Source organism: Pygocentrus nattereri, chromosome 24 (genome assembly GCF_015220715.1).
Source record: "Pygocentrus nattereri isolate fPygNat1 chromosome 24, fPygNat1.pri, whole genome shotgun sequence".
NCBI lineage: Eukaryota > Metazoa > Chordata > Actinopteri > Characiformes > Serrasalmidae > Pygocentrus > Pygocentrus nattereri.
In genome coordinates this window covers 3,103,768-3,118,770 of record NC_051234.1, presented here as the reverse complement: position 1 = coordinate 3,118,770, position 15,003 = coordinate 3,103,768, and the positions used below count along the sequence as shown (strand labels likewise).

The window sequence follows — 15,003 nt, the reverse complement described above, 5'->3', positions numbered from 1 at the left end:
ATAGCCAACGGAAAGAATTTGAATCTCGCGATGCGCGGAGATAAAATCAGAAATTTTTCAGAGAGAGAGAGCGAGAGAGGAGAAGGGGGGGAGAGAGAGAGCGAGAAAGAAACACAGAGAGGAGATAGAGAGATAGAAACACAGAGAGGAGATAGAGAGATAGAAACACAAAGAGAGAGATAGAAACACAAAGAGAGAGATAGAAACACAAAGAGAGAGCTAGAAACACAGAGAGGAGAGAGAGAGAGATAGAAACAGAGAGGAGAGAGAGAGAGCTAGAAACACAGAGAGGAGAGAGAGAGAGCTAGAAACACAGAGAGGAGAGAGAGAGAGATAGAAACAGAGAGGAGAGAGAGAGAGAGATAGAAACAGAGAGGAGAGAGAGAGAGCTAGAAACACAGAGAAGAGAGAGAGCGAGAAAGAAACACAGAGAGGAGATAGAGAGATAGAAACACAGAGAGGAGATAGAGAGATAGAAACACAAAGAGAGAGATAGAAACACAAAGAGAGAGCTAGAAACACAGAGAGGAGAGAGAGAGAGATAGAAACAGAGAGGAGAGAGAGAGAGCTAGAAACACAGAGAGGAGAGAGAGAGAGCTAGAAACACAGAGAGGAGAGAGAGAGAGATAGAAACAGAGAGGAGAGAGAGAGAGAGAGATAGAAACAGAGAGGAGAGAGAGAGAGCTAGAAACACAGAGAGGAGAGAGAGAGAGATAGAAACAGAGAGGAGAGAGAGAGAGCTAGAAACACAGAGAGGAGAGAGAGAGAGATAGAAACAGAGAGGAGAGAGAGAGAGATAGAAACAGAGAGGAGAGAGATAGAAACACAGAGAGGAGATAGAGAGATAGAAACACAAAGAGAGAGATAGAAACACAAAGAGAGAGATAGAAACACAAAGAGAGAGCTAGAAACACAGAGAGGAGAGAGAGAGAGATAGAAACAGAGAGGAGAGAGAGAGAGCTAGAAACACAGAGAGGAGAGAGAGAGATAGAAACAGAGAGGAGAGAGAGAGAGCTAGAAACACAGAGAGGAGAGAGAGAGAGATAGAAACAGAGAGGAGAGAGAGAGAGCTAGAAACACAGAGAGGAGAGAGAGAGAGATAGAAACAGAGAGGAGAGAGAGAGAGCTAGAAACACAGAGAGGAGAGAGAGAGAGATAGAAACAGAGAGGAGAGAGAGAGAGATAGAAACAGAGAGGAGAGAGATAGAAACACAGAGAGGAGAGAGAGAGATAGAAACAGAGAGGAGAGAGAGAGATAGAAACACAGAGAGGAGAGAGAGAGATAGAAACACAGAGAGGAGAGAGAGAGAGATAGAAACACAGAGAGGAGAGAGAGAGAGATAGAAACACAGAGAGGAGAGAGAGAGAGATAGAAACACAAAGAGGAGAGAGAGATAGAAACACAGAGAGGAGAGGAGAGAGAGAGAGATAGAAACAGAGAGGAGAGAGAGAGCTAGAAACACAAAGAGAGAGAGAGGAGAGATAGAAACAGAGAGAGTGAGGAGAGAGATAGAAACAGAGAGAGAGAACACAAGAAAGAGTAAAAGAAGACAAAAATGAGGGAGAGAGAAGAGAGAAAGCAAAGGAAACTAGAGAAAGAGTAGGAGAGAGATAAGAGAAAGCAAGAAAGACGAGAAAACAAGAAAGACGAGAAAACGAGACAAAGCAAGACAGAGAGAAAATGAAAAAGAGAGGGAGAGAAAGGCAAAGAAGTAGAGCAAGAAAGTAAAAGAGGGGAGAGAGAAGACAAAAAAAATGAAAGAAAGAGAAGAGAAAGCGAGAAAGAAAGGCTGGGGAGAAATAAGAGAGAAAGCAAGAAAAAGTCTTTATTTTTACCTGATCGTATTCTAACCTCTTTATTCTTATAATTTAAAGTTTGTTACTGTGCCTTTAAGACTGATATATGCAAATGAGCTCTGCTGTTATTGGCTCCCTGTATTGTGCCTCATTCAGAGAGCTGTTTAGTCTAAACCACTCTTTATAACTTCTGTGTGTGGCAAAATTACTGTAGGATCAATTGACAGATCTTGGTAAACGTGTTGGTATGTATGACATCACAAGTGCAATGCATTGAAAACAGGCTGTGTACTCAGTAATCAATACTGCGTTTCTGATACTGACGATGGCTTTTAAATCACTTTCAAATCTTTCTTTAGAGACGCTTTTGAATGTATTCAGGCAACCCGTTCCTTTCCGTGCCCACTGGAGTTTCAGACAGTCTAATCTGATAGGCACTTGTATCTGCTGATTGACATTGATCACCACAAATCCCTTCTAAAGCAGCTTTCCCAGAATTCGCCCCTTCAGCCCAAATCTTATCAGAAAACAGCTTTCTAACAGTTGTGTTAGAAAGCTACACTAAATTTCCAAAAGTATTCGCTGCCTTCACTCACATATAAACTTGAGTGACACCCCATTCTTAATCCATAGGGTTTAATATGATGTCGGCCCACCATTTGCAGCTATACCAGCGTCAACTCTTCTGGGAAGGCTTTCCACAAGGGTTAGGAGTGTTTATGGGAATTTTTAACTGTTCTTCCAGAAGCACATTTGTGAGGTCAGACACTGATGTTGGACGAGAAGGCCTGGCTCACAGTCTCCGCTCTAATTCATCCCAAACGTGTTCTATCAGGTTGAGGTCAGGACTCTGTGCAGGCCAGTCAAGTTCTTCCACACCAAACTGTCTCATCCACGTCTTTATGGACCTGCTTTGTGCACTGGTGTGCAGTCATGTTGGAACAGGAAGGGGCCGTCCCCAAACTGTTTCCACAAAGTTGGGAGCATGAAATTGTCCAAAATCTCTTGGTGCTGAAGCTTTAAGAGCTCCTTTCACTGGAACTAAGGGGCCGAGCCCAACTCCTGAAAAACAACCCCACACCATGATCCCCCCTCTACCAAACTTTATACTCAGCACAATGCAGTCAGACAGAGAAGCGTGATTGGTCACTCAAGAGAACACGTCTCCACTGCTCTAGAGTCCAGTGGCGGCGCTTTCCACCACTGCATTCCACGCTTTGCATTGCGCTTGGTGATGTAAGGCTTGGATGCAGCTGCTCGGCCATGGAAACCCATTCCATGAAGCTCTCTACGCTGTTCTTGAGCTGATCTGAAGGCCACATGAAGTTTGGAGGTCTGTAGTGATTGACTCTGCAGAAAGTCGGTGACCTCTGTGCACTATGCCCCTCAGCATCCGCTGACCGCTCTGTCATTTTACGTGGCCGACCACTTCGTTGGCTGAGCTGCTGACGTTCCCAATCGCTTCCACTTTGTTATAATCCCACTGACAGTGGACTGTGGAATATTTAGTAGTGAGGAAATTTCACGACTGGACTTGCTGCACAGGTGGCGTCTGATCACGGCACCACGCTGGAATTCACTGAGCTCCTGAGAGCGACCCATTCACTAATGTCTGTAGAAGCAGTCTGCAGGCCTAGGGGCTCGGCTTTATACACCTGTGGCCATGGAGGTGACTGGAACACCTGAATTCAATGGTTTGGATGGGTGAGTGAAAACTTTTGGCAATATAGTGTATATTTCTGTTATAGCAAGAGGCACATTAACTCTTATGAGGTACAAACTGATGTTATAATTGATATCAGCACTACAAGATACACATTGGTGTTACAAAATTTCAATGCCAACATTTCACAGACATCATTCAGTGGCATGTCACATGCACAGTTCCTCAAGAAAGATATCCGATATATCAGATGTTCATGAGAATTTTGAGTTGCAAATTAATTTTACTAAGAAATGAATTGGGATATTATAACAAGCAGATCAGTCCTTACGGTTGTGCAGGGAACTGTAGGGAATGTTATGCTTTTATATCAGAAAGTAAAATGATGCAATTTGACATCAAATTGATTTCTAAAATACATCAGCCTTTACTTGGAGGGATTCTATTTTAGCATATGAAATTTTATTTTCTCACTGATAAGAATGTCTGTCTGTTCTCAATTCATTTAAACTGAAGAAAATAAATGCCAGTTTAATCACATCATTGTGCTTTAAATGACACATTATAAAATGTTAAAAAATAAGTGTTAATTTACCGTCTTGAAACTATCTTAATTAAAATAAAATGTTAACGTGCTGATTTACTTCCTACACAGGCCGTGCTTACCTGCCTCCAGCTCAATATTGCGCAGAGAGTGGAGAGACTTTTATTTTGAAGTACCGAGAAATTGGAGGAACTAAAGCTATCTTTCAACCTTGTAAAGAAATTGCTCTTACAAAAAAAGAGATAATTTCCATGCATTCGTAGTACATAAAAGTATTTTAATTAAAATAAAATGTTGTCATTAAAACACTTTTGCCACAGACTTGCCTGCAGCGCAATGTTGCCCTGTTCTAAGGAGCGGAGGGAGGCTTTTATTTTGAAATTGCCGGTTGCCTTACTAGGGACATCACGTTTTGCGTTTTGTTGCCCCCAGCAGTCAAAAACGGGTCTGACAGTGACGGGAAGGTCATGATGTCGCTACAACGCGCTTGTGCTGAAATGGGGGTTTGCCTATGAAGTGTTTATGGGGTGAGTAAGTAGGTGAAACTGGAACTTATAGGCTCCACCGGCTTCTATAAGCAGGTGTAGTTAGCAGGCGAGCTAACCAGCGCTAAAAGCCAAGGCGCTTCACCTTCAGCACCTTCAGCCCAAAGCATGAGCTCCACGTCCAGCTCCACACCCGAGGCGGCCGTGTCAGTAACGGGGAACCTTCAGCGGCTCTTCAGCCATGTGAGGGTGGAAAACCTGGCCGCAGGGCTCAGTGGAGGTGTGGTGTCCACCATGGTGCTGCACCCTTTGGACCTGGTCAAAATAAGGTTTGCAGGTAAGTGTAACCTCATTAAAACACCATAGAGGTGCACTTGTGTGGTTCTACAGTCACAGACTGTGGTCCATCTGTCTCTCCGCCACCGCTGGTCCCAGGTGGTGGATCATTCTCAGCATTGCAGTGACACTTTTGTGTGTTGCGCTGGTCTGAGTGGATCAGACAGTTTTGGAACACCTCAGTGTCACCCTGCTGAGAACAGACCACTGGTCTGCCGGTCCTGTGGGTCTTAGCGAGTTAGTACGTTTCTCTACAGTGGACCGTTCTGTATGAAACCCGAATGACTTTTATTACGTCTTGATGATTTAATTGTGCAGAGATTTGGAGAAAAATCTGCGGAATGAACCCTTTAATGACTTTAATGGTCATTAAGTCACGGCTTCTAAATATAAACCCTTTCCACAAATGTCTTTGTCATCCGTTGTGCAAGTTCACCTAAACACACATGTTGCTTACACATGTAATACAGATGTGTGTCATATTAAGGGCTCATTCAGTGTGGACCTCGCCAAACTGCTGGCCAGTCAGGACTGAATGGTCAAGGATGGGATGCAGATGAACAGTGTGTGGTGGAGAGACACTCATGGTGAATGCATGTTTTGTTGTGCTCATTTATAACCGTGAGCTTGATGTTGTTGCAGTGAGCGATGGTCTGGAACTGAGGCCCAAGTATCATGGAATCTGGCACTGCATGAGGAGCATCTGGCAGCAGGAAGGTCTTCGAGGGCTGTACCAAGGTGTAACTCCCAATGTGTGGGGTGCTGGAGCTTCATGGGGCCTCTACTTTTTCTTGTATGCACAATTTTGTCTTTACACACATTCTATGAAACTAGACTGGAACAGATCTGACGCCTAGTATCAGAATCGGGTTGACAGCAGCAGAAATAGTGAATCCAAACTCATTCCCTACCGTATCTAGGCTTAAATATTCCCCAGCTGCTTGTAGCACAGCTTAATGTAAAGGAGAGCAAGTCACATAACAACAGTATCAACATGTAGACTAGTGTTAACAAGCGAACAGTGAGTACGTAGCCAAGTATAATACTAGAATTATAGTTATTTTCTTTTTTAAAATGTCTAAATCGGCTCACGTTTGCGCTGTGACGGCACATTCTAGGCTGTTTAGGATCTCATGTAGGGTGTTAGTTTCTTTGCACATACTTTTAGTGTGTCTTAAAGCTGCACTATGTCAGATTTCAAAGTGTAGCATTACTGGGCCGTGAGAAAAAACATGCTTAAATATGGTTTGTCTGTGCTTCCATAAAAGCTGTGAAGTCAGAGGCGCCGCGTCAGAGTTTCTTGGACATCATGCGTCTTTACGTCTTAACGTCACGTCTGCGGGCTCAGAAAGAAGCTCCAGCTCGATGTTTGGGCTTCAGATGCAAAGTCAGCATTATCCTGATATACGAGTCCATGTTTAAAGGCAGTTACTCCAAATCTCCAAAGCGTGCATTGTGTAGCTTTAAGGGAACAGCTTTGATTAGAAACAACTCGGTTAAAAGCCGTTTTTAACGCATGAACAGCATCAGTTTCAGGGATGCCCAAGGTTTCAGGATCTGTGTTGGAAAAGAAAACACTTTATTTTTTTAAATCATGGAAGAAGTCTCTCCGTTCACCAACTTTGTCTTTTGTCGACAGTTATAACGCCATTAAGGCTTACGCCAAGGAGGACCGTCAGACAGAACTGAGCGCCACGGAGCACCTGGTGTCGGCAGCAGAAGCAGGTCAGTTCTGGCCACGGCTGGTTTCCATGGACACTGGCTGTGGGCGGATCAATGTCCATAACAAAACGAATCCATTAACTACTCTGCAGCCTGCGGGTTATCACAGGTTATCTTTTATGAAGGTCCTGTTTTGAGGTGGAATGCAGTACTGAGAGCACTTCAGGTATAGATTTAATTATAGGGATGTGAAAATGCACCTGAAGGTGGTGATTCAGCTGCTTCAATTCTAGAAGGTCATAATCAGTTTATAATGGATTCTGTTAATACTCGGTAAAGTAGGAGCTTTGATTTGGCCAATTAGAAATTCCTGAGCTTTTTTTAAATGTAAAAATCCCCCAGAGTGCATTGATTCCACTGTCCGTCTTCCACTTTGGGGTAAATAGTCCTTCCAGTCGTATGTGTGTGTTCTTTGTATTTTTAATCAATTTTCTGATTCAAAATACTTTGTATTTATTAAAATAAATGAATAAAACTTCAGGCAAAGGATAGGATTCAGATTTTATTATGGTCTGTCAGGATCGTGGCTATAAAGCTCGTGCATGGCCTTAAATGAAGTTCCGAATTGCTGCTATAAAATCCTGTTTAATTTGCTACAAAGGAAAGAGCTTCACTGACTACAAAGAGCAGCCAGACAGGATGTATACGTCACGAGCAATGAACCATGTGACTTTAATAAAGCTTAATGAACCAACGCTGCAGACTTATGACTCGTGTCTCTGATTAAGGAGGCGGAAACACCTTCATTTTTCAGCCTCAGATAGAAAGAATAGCTTATTTTGTTTCCATCCTAAATTTCACCTAAAGTGGTTTTTACTCCGGCAACACAGCTGACTGTTAATATCACTTCTGTCTATTAAAGCCTTATATTTTGCTAATCTGCACATCCTGTATACCCGTACTACAACCCCAATTCCAATGACGTTGGGACGTTGTGTAAAATATGAATAAAAACAGAAAACGATGATCTGCAAATCCTTTTCAACCGATATTCAACTGAATACACTACAAAGACGAGATATTTAATGTTCAAACGGATAAACTTTATTGTTTTATTGTTAATATTCACTCATTTTGAATTTGATGCCTGCAACATGTTCCAAAGAAGTTGGGACAGGGGCAACAAAAGACTGGGAAAGTTGAGGCATGTTGTTTGGAACATTCCACAGGTGAACAGGTTAATTGGAAACAGGTGAGTGTCATGATTGGGTATAAAGGGAGCATCCCTGAAAGGCTCAGTCGTTCACAAGCGAGGACGGGCGAGGTTCACCACTTTGTGAACAACTGCGTGAGCAAATAGTCCAACAGTTTAAGATCAACGTTTCTCAACGTGCAACTGCAAGGAATTTAGGGATTTCATCATCTACAGTCCATAATATCATCAGAAGATTCAGAGAATCTGGAGAAATCTCTGCAGGTAAGCGGCGAGGCAGAAACCCAACACTGAATGCCCGTGACCTTCGATCAGCTTAATTGGAATTGGGGTTGTTAAAGTATTGTTTACCCCTAATGTAGTTGATCAGTTTGCTGATTCAGTGCTCAGTGCTATTCATTAATTACGTTGGCCTTGTGGCTCCGGTGCAGAATTAAAGAAGAAAAATCCTTTTGTTTTGGCTGATGGACCACATTTGCAGTAAGGGAGTCATTTGTGTGTTTTTTTTGTGTTAGTTTGATTAAAATAATCACTTTAATGAGAGATGCTGCTGTTTTTTTAGGGGCGATGACTCTCTGCCTTACAAACCCCATCTGGGTGACCAAGACACGTCTGGTTCTGCAGTACAGTGCCGATCCGAGCAGGAAGCAGTACAGCGGCATGGTGGATGCCCTGGTGAAGATATATCGCCAGGAAGGAATACCGGGACTGTACCGGGTAAGACACACAAGGCTCCAGCCTTTCCCAGCCTAATTGCTATCTGTCACATTTGTGTCTTATAGACAGTTAGTCTATAAAATCTTTAGAAAGTCGAAGCATTATAGCGGCTCAGTGACCGCTAAGAGCGGCACTCACCACAGAAGTGGTTCGGTTTCAGCTTTGTCTCGCTCCAACACCTGTCACTCCACTTGGCGCTCTCAGATGTCCTCTAAACCAGGGGTCACAACCCAAATGTTAAGAAGAGCCATTTTATCCTGTCAACAAAAATCATTCCGCCTTGGAAGTCACATCGTTTTATGTCCATTTCATTACATTTTACCGCCTTGGCTGTGTCTCAGTATGAGCTGATGTTCTAGTATAGGCTAGAAAATGCAATATAAACGAAAAGCGCCGACTCGCTTTGCTCTGCTTTAAGCTTCAGCTCAGCTACAGCTGCTTTTCTCGCATCTCCGGCAGGAAACTTTTTCCGCAGAAGTGGAAATAGTTTCTTGTAAAATGTCCCTCAACATTCGATTATTATGAGGCTGAGGTCAGCTCCTCATTCACAATCCTGTTCGAATTTCCCCTTTCCACCTTAAGAGGTGCCTAAGGCATGTAACTGCTGCACCATTTAAGGTGGCGTGAGAAAATTCAAGTTCAACTTCATCTTTCAGCTTGAGATTCTTGCTACAGATTAAACATATGAGGAAAATAAGCTGAGGTGAAATACATTCGTCTCCAAATGATCAACACTGGTCTTAAATCTCTCTCTTTGCTGTTTCGTAGCTACTAGCTGGGCGAGACTGTTGTCTGTGTTGCTATGGTGACCAGCCGTCTGCGCTGATCTTCAGGGTTAAAGGGTGAATCAGCAGTTCTACATTAACTCCAGCGTTTAAGACCATTTACTGTTGAACTGTGTTGAAGGATCAGCAGAGCTTTATTTTACTGTAAAGGAGGATTATTTTATTTTTAGCAGGGCAGTAATGGAGCCGCATGTTGCCAACGCTGCTCTAAACAGTCATTTTAGCATCAATTTTCTACAACCAAGGCTGTACTGGTGGTGTGTTTGGCCTGGTTAGCTTAGCCAAAACACTACAATCCCAAATACCACACAACAGGTTTGAATTCAGGTTTCTGAATTGCTGTTGGATCAAAACCTCGTATCTCCAAAATTGTAACTTTACAGGGGAAGGTAAAAACAATAGAAGTCATTGGAATCCGAGTTTTTTCCAGGTAGTTTTAGGTCGCTTGTTTTGGTCCATTCATCATGGAAATGACTCACTTTAGGACATTATACACTCACCGGCCACTTTATTAGGTGCACCTGTTCAGTTGCTTGTTAACACAAATAGCTAATCAGCCAATCACACAACCGCAGCTCACTGCATTTAGGCGTGTAGAGGTGGTCAAGACAACTTGCTGAAGTGCAGACAGAGCATCAGAACGGGGAAGAAAGTGGATTTAAGGGGCTTTTTGTTGTTTTCACCCCAACAATATGAATCTTCACCAGTTCATAAAGACTGGACACTATAGATTGATGTAAAATATATAGATGTAAATTGCAGATCTGTTAGAACGTGGTGTAATCCTTTAAATTGATATTGTTAAAAAGACATTGTTCAGATTGCAATATTAATTCAGTTTCTAGGTGAAGTGACACAAAACCCAGCCCTTTCTGCCATTTAATCTGCTTTTTATCGTTCATAATGTGTTTTCTCAAAGCTCTCATTGCATTTATTTGATATGCAATGATCTAATTGCCTTGAGCTAGAAAACACATGAACAGGTACTTACTGAGTCAGAATTTTTCACAGCGGTGGTGAATGGAACCAGGCGTCTGAAGAGTTTAGTGCTTCTAAAAGCTCCCTTACACACGGTCATTACATAGAATGGTTATGGTTTCACTGCCTGATGCCTGAGATATGGTTTTAAGGATTTTAAGGATCGATTCATCTGCCTGTACTGGCTACGCCGGCCGCGTCTGCTCCACTGCTTCTCACATTATCATAACCTGTTGATATCATCAGTCATGAATAATGAACTCAGTCAGGCATGTGAAGAATCTTGGGGAATATTTCGTCAGACTGGTTCAGTGGTTGGTTTGGATTCTGGTAATAGGTGGTGGATGTTGCATAAGCAGAAATACCAGTGCCGACCACAAGGGGGAGCACCTGAGCTAGGAGAGAACTACAGGGCAGTGGCGCTGTAAATGAGTTCTCCAAGCTTGCTCAAATGTGGCTTATCAGTAAATGTCAGTGAGTCAGTGTCCTGAAAGGCAGTTTCTTTGTTTTGCCTCGATTGAATCGACAATTTCCTTTCTCTCTTCTTTTTTTGGCGTGTAGGGGTTCGTTCCCGGCTTGTTCGGGACCTCTCACGGAGCTCTGCAGTTCATGGCGTACGAGGAGCTGAAGAGGGACTACAATAAATACAGAAAGATGCCTTCAGATGCTAAACTGGCAAGTATAAGATGCGTGTTCCCACCACCCACCAGTGTGCTAAGACAATTTTACAGATGTTGTGTGAAACGCGGCACACATCTACATTTACATAACCAAAGACTGTATAACGTATAGAAGGATTGTGACTCATGATGTTTCTCCTGTCCGTCCTCCTCTCCAGAACCCATTAGAATACATTACCATGGCAGCGTTGTCCAAAGTCTTCGCCGTGGCCACTACTTACCCGTACCAGGTGATCCGAGCTCGTCTGCAGGATCAGCACAATAGTTACGGTGGGGTGGTGGATGTCATCAGGAGAACGTGGAGGTGAGCCGAACATGCACTCTGTCCGTTCTTTCTATTACACAGATTAATATGACAACAAACAAATAAATGAAGAACAGTAGGATTAAAATGCAAAAATACCCCCATTTTATATTAATCTTGTGCTTTAAAATGAAACATAGAATTAATTCTAGGTTATTTTAATCCTGTGCTATCAAACGTACCGTAGAAATAACCCCAGCTCACATTAATCCCGTGCTATAAAGCACACTGTAAAAGTGACCCCAGGTTAATTATTAATCCTGCTCTGTAAGAGGAATTGTAATAATTCCAGGTTATATCGATCCTGTACTGTAAAACGATTCACAGGAATAATCCCAAAGGATATTAATCCTGTGCCATAAAACAAACCATAGAAATAACCTAATTGCGCTTTGGCACAAACTACAGCAATAACCTCAGGTTATATTAATCCTGTGCTTAAAGGTGAACAGAATAATCCCAGGTCATGTTATTAATTCCATTCTATATAACCATACATATAATCCTAGAGTATATTTATCCTGTGCTATTTACAGTACCTGACAAATGTTTGTATAAACTTTGTAGAAATTCATTTAAATGGACACGACTTTTACAAAAATATGCATATTTTTGTCACAAAGCCTATAATTATTAATGTAATTACATACTTATAGGATCTACATATTTAATTACATTTATATGTGATTTAAACATTTTTTGATAAGTTAGAGCACTTTTTCTTTGTTTTTAGTGGCGTGAAACAAACATGAAGAGGTAAAAATGTAAAGGATGTTTTTTCTTCCCACGACGGCAAATTCAAATCATCATAAAATGTATTTTTCTTACAAATGCAAGTGTGGTAATGGATTGGAAGTGTTAAATCTTCACTCTCCACAGTTTCTCTGCTTGTTTTGTTGAGCTACGAGTGAGAAATACTTCATTTGAGATTACAACACGCATCTTAGACCTGGCCACTTTGGATGGTTCATGCCATCATCTGATCTGTTTCTCTGCTGCTGCCTTAATGCATTTTGCACTGTTTCTTAAACTTCAGTCACGGCTTTAAGTATTGCGCAAGGCTAGTTCAGAGTTGAGTGGCCAGTGTGGAGCGTTTATTGACCGTTGAATACTGGCCCTGCTCTGGTTCTGCATTGATGGCCTACCTGTTTACTTCCCACCCTGTACCCTCTAGTCTGATTGATAAGGATTGATAAGGAGCAGCCGTTCTAGTGGCTGGCTTTGTGGACTTCAGATTTCACCGTCATGCTTGTTAGTGGCATTTCAGCTCCAAAAACTGCGGCTAAGCCGTAACATTGTTCATGAAAAGAAGGACCCCTGATTTCTGCTTAGGCAGTGTTGTAATGCCATAGCAAGCTTAGAGGTAGGACTGGGCAGTATGGCCAAAAATCATGCCTCTACGGTTTTTCATATCATTTAATATCAGTGATTTATTATGTAACATTAGGTTTCAACTATATTTTAAACATTGAAGAAAAAACAAAGGGCTTATTTATCTCGAATAATCTTTAAGGTTTATAACCGTCACTCCAACCAGGTCTAAATAAAACTAGGTTTTATTTAAGAAATAATAATCTCATTAGGAGATATTAAGTCATACGCATGAGATCTTTTTCTGTTGTTATTTCTTCCTAAAGTGCTTAATTCCACTCAGGTGGTGAAAACCGTCTTCCTCGTGTAATAAAGAGGTACGCTTCCCTTCTCTTTGGGCAGAAACGAGGGTCCCCTGGGCTTCTACAAAGGCATGGTGCCCAATCTGATCCGAGTGACTCCTGCATGCTGCATCACGTTTGTGGTTTACGAGAACGTGTCCAGTTTTCTCCTGGGCCAACACAAATGAGCTGGAGATCGAGGGGCGACCGCACCAAGCTAACCTAGAGCGAGCGCATTTGCCTTGGGGGAGACAACATGGAGCACGACACCCTGGGGCCAGGCCTGGAGGGCACAGATGTGGGTAGGAAGGGAGGCTCAAGGTTCCTTTCAAAGAGCCTCTGTCTAGTAGATATGGACATGATGTGGCTTCCTGTTGTGGACTGTGGAACTGAAAGAAGCCAAGTGCAGGGAACTTGCTGTTAGCTGAATGAGGGCGTACTGGAAAGCTGACGTAGGGCTCTATGTCTGACGGTACGTGTGAACATGCATCATACATGAGCCAAACAGAACTGGGGGCCATGGCTGCATGCATGTATAATAATAAACCTTTTATTAAAAAGGTTGTTTTTCAACAGTGCCAAAGCGGAAACCTGCTTAATGTCCCAGTAAAAGACTCTTAGTTTTATTCAAAGAGGAATTCTATCATTTTTTTAAATTCATGTTTAACACAGTGACATGTAAACAGGCATTCAGAGTGGTTTGATGTGAAATGCTTCATTGTAGAGAAGCTTACCAACTATCCATCCATCCATCCATCCATAGGCAGCCAAAATTCCTAAATTCTGTGGCTGCTTTATCTTTGAAAACAAAGCTCAGTGCCTGATTTCCCAAGAACATGACAGCGTTGAGATCATCCTTAGTGGTAGAGAAAGGGTTCCGTGTGATGCTCGCTCTACCATTTGAGAATCATCTATGTGCTGAGATGCTTTTGGGAAACCCAGACCGTTAAACGCTGATGCCCACCAATAAAGTTCTTGGATGAGGGGCAAAGAAACTGGATCAGGAGGTCCCTAATATTCAGTGAAGTGACCAAATATACAGCTCAGATTATTAGTCCACTACCTTTGTGTTTCTCAGATGCTCTAATCCTGAGCTACTAGTTTTAGTATGTAGTCTTGCTCAGTGGCATTGCATAGTGTATTTGCCTGGGTGGGGAATCGAACCTCTCGCTGTAGAGAAGCTGATTTTCTTTACAGTGGTGGTCATAGGAATGTTGCATGTTTATAGGATGTCTGATCTTACAGGAGTTGTCATGTTGACAATAAAAAAAGTGATATTTTTTCAGATATAATTTTTGTTTGGGAACTACTTTTCTTTACAACATCCTACATGTACCTCCTAACCATGAATGTATTTAAAAAGTACTTTTTAGGCCAAATCTTTATCTTAAAACCACGTCGCAGGCAATATGCAGTGTGTTTATGACCAGTTTATGTAATAAACTTCTGTGAGGGAGCTTTTAACACAACCAGGGTGAACGATTCTGACTGTGGGTTTCTCTACAACACTGCATTTCCCATTAAACCACTCCGATCGACTTTGTTTACGCCTTAACTTCTCAAAGTTGCTGGAATTCTCCTGTAAGTCTTCTGGCTGAGATTAGCAAGCGGATAGGTGATATTTAAGATGTTTGTGTGAGCCATAACTTTGCACTGAACAAGTTCCCATAGTTGTTTGAATATAAGGGAAGGCAATGTAATAAATCTCTACAGACAGCTTGTGTTCCAATTAGTCTTTATTGTAAACTTCATTACAGTCTAGTCTCGAGATGCTGATTCAACACATTCAGGAGGTACATATTTTCTTAGTGCTTTGAGCATCATTTGAAGGAATTTACACCTTAGTGTTTACAAGTAAATTTAACAGCTACTCATGAAGATATAATGCCCAATAGAAACATATAAAAAGTATAAAACATGACACAATGAAGTCTATAGTACACGTTTAACTTTGATAACAATATCTACAGTTTCTGGAATGCCAAAACTTTCCAAAGATCTCTTGGCTATGAACTGTATTTGGTAGTGTAATTTTGGTCCTTTGGTAGAGTTTTTAGTCCTTAGTCCTGATTCTGTAGTCCGCATCATGCCTATGTGGTCCCCAAGTTCAGGCATTCTTGTCAGTGGGGCAAAATTAATGGCATTTTTGTAAATCGCTGCTGTCGTGCCCTGTAGACATACACTCAG

At 42.0% G+C, this 15,003-nt stretch overlaps 1 protein-coding gene across 1 annotated transcript; it reads left to right on the top strand.

Annotated features, from left to right (window-relative positions):
• Nucleotides 1-4,391: 4,391 nt before the first annotated feature.
• slc25a32b (solute carrier family 25 member 32b) lies at nucleotides 4,392-14,533 on the top strand. The gene is made up of 7 exons (XM_017686188.2): nucleotides 4,392-4,826; nucleotides 5,468-5,618; nucleotides 6,465-6,550; nucleotides 8,263-8,417; nucleotides 10,742-10,855; nucleotides 11,019-11,164; nucleotides 12,878-14,533. Exons 1-7 carry the CDS (start codon nucleotides 4,658-4,660, stop codon nucleotides 13,002-13,004), a joined length of 948 nt encoding a protein of 315 aa, XP_017541677.1. The 5' UTR covers nucleotides 4,392-4,657; the 3' UTR covers nucleotides 13,005-14,533.
• The last annotated feature ends 470 nt before the right edge of the window (nucleotides 14,534-15,003 follow it).

Coding starts and splice junctions, on each gene's coding strand:
- slc25a32b (XM_017686188.2), top strand. CDS start 4,658: ATGAGCTCCACGTCCAGCTCCACACCCGAGGCGGCCGTGTCAGTAACG. Junction 5,619..6,464: donor TGGGGCCTCTACTTTTTCTT/GTATGCACAATT, acceptor TTTTGTCGACAG/TTATAACGCCATTAAGGCTT. Junction 6,551..8,262: donor GGTGTCGGCAGCAGAAGCAG/GTCAGTTCTGGC, acceptor CTGTTTTTTTAG/GGGCGATGACTCTCTGCCTT.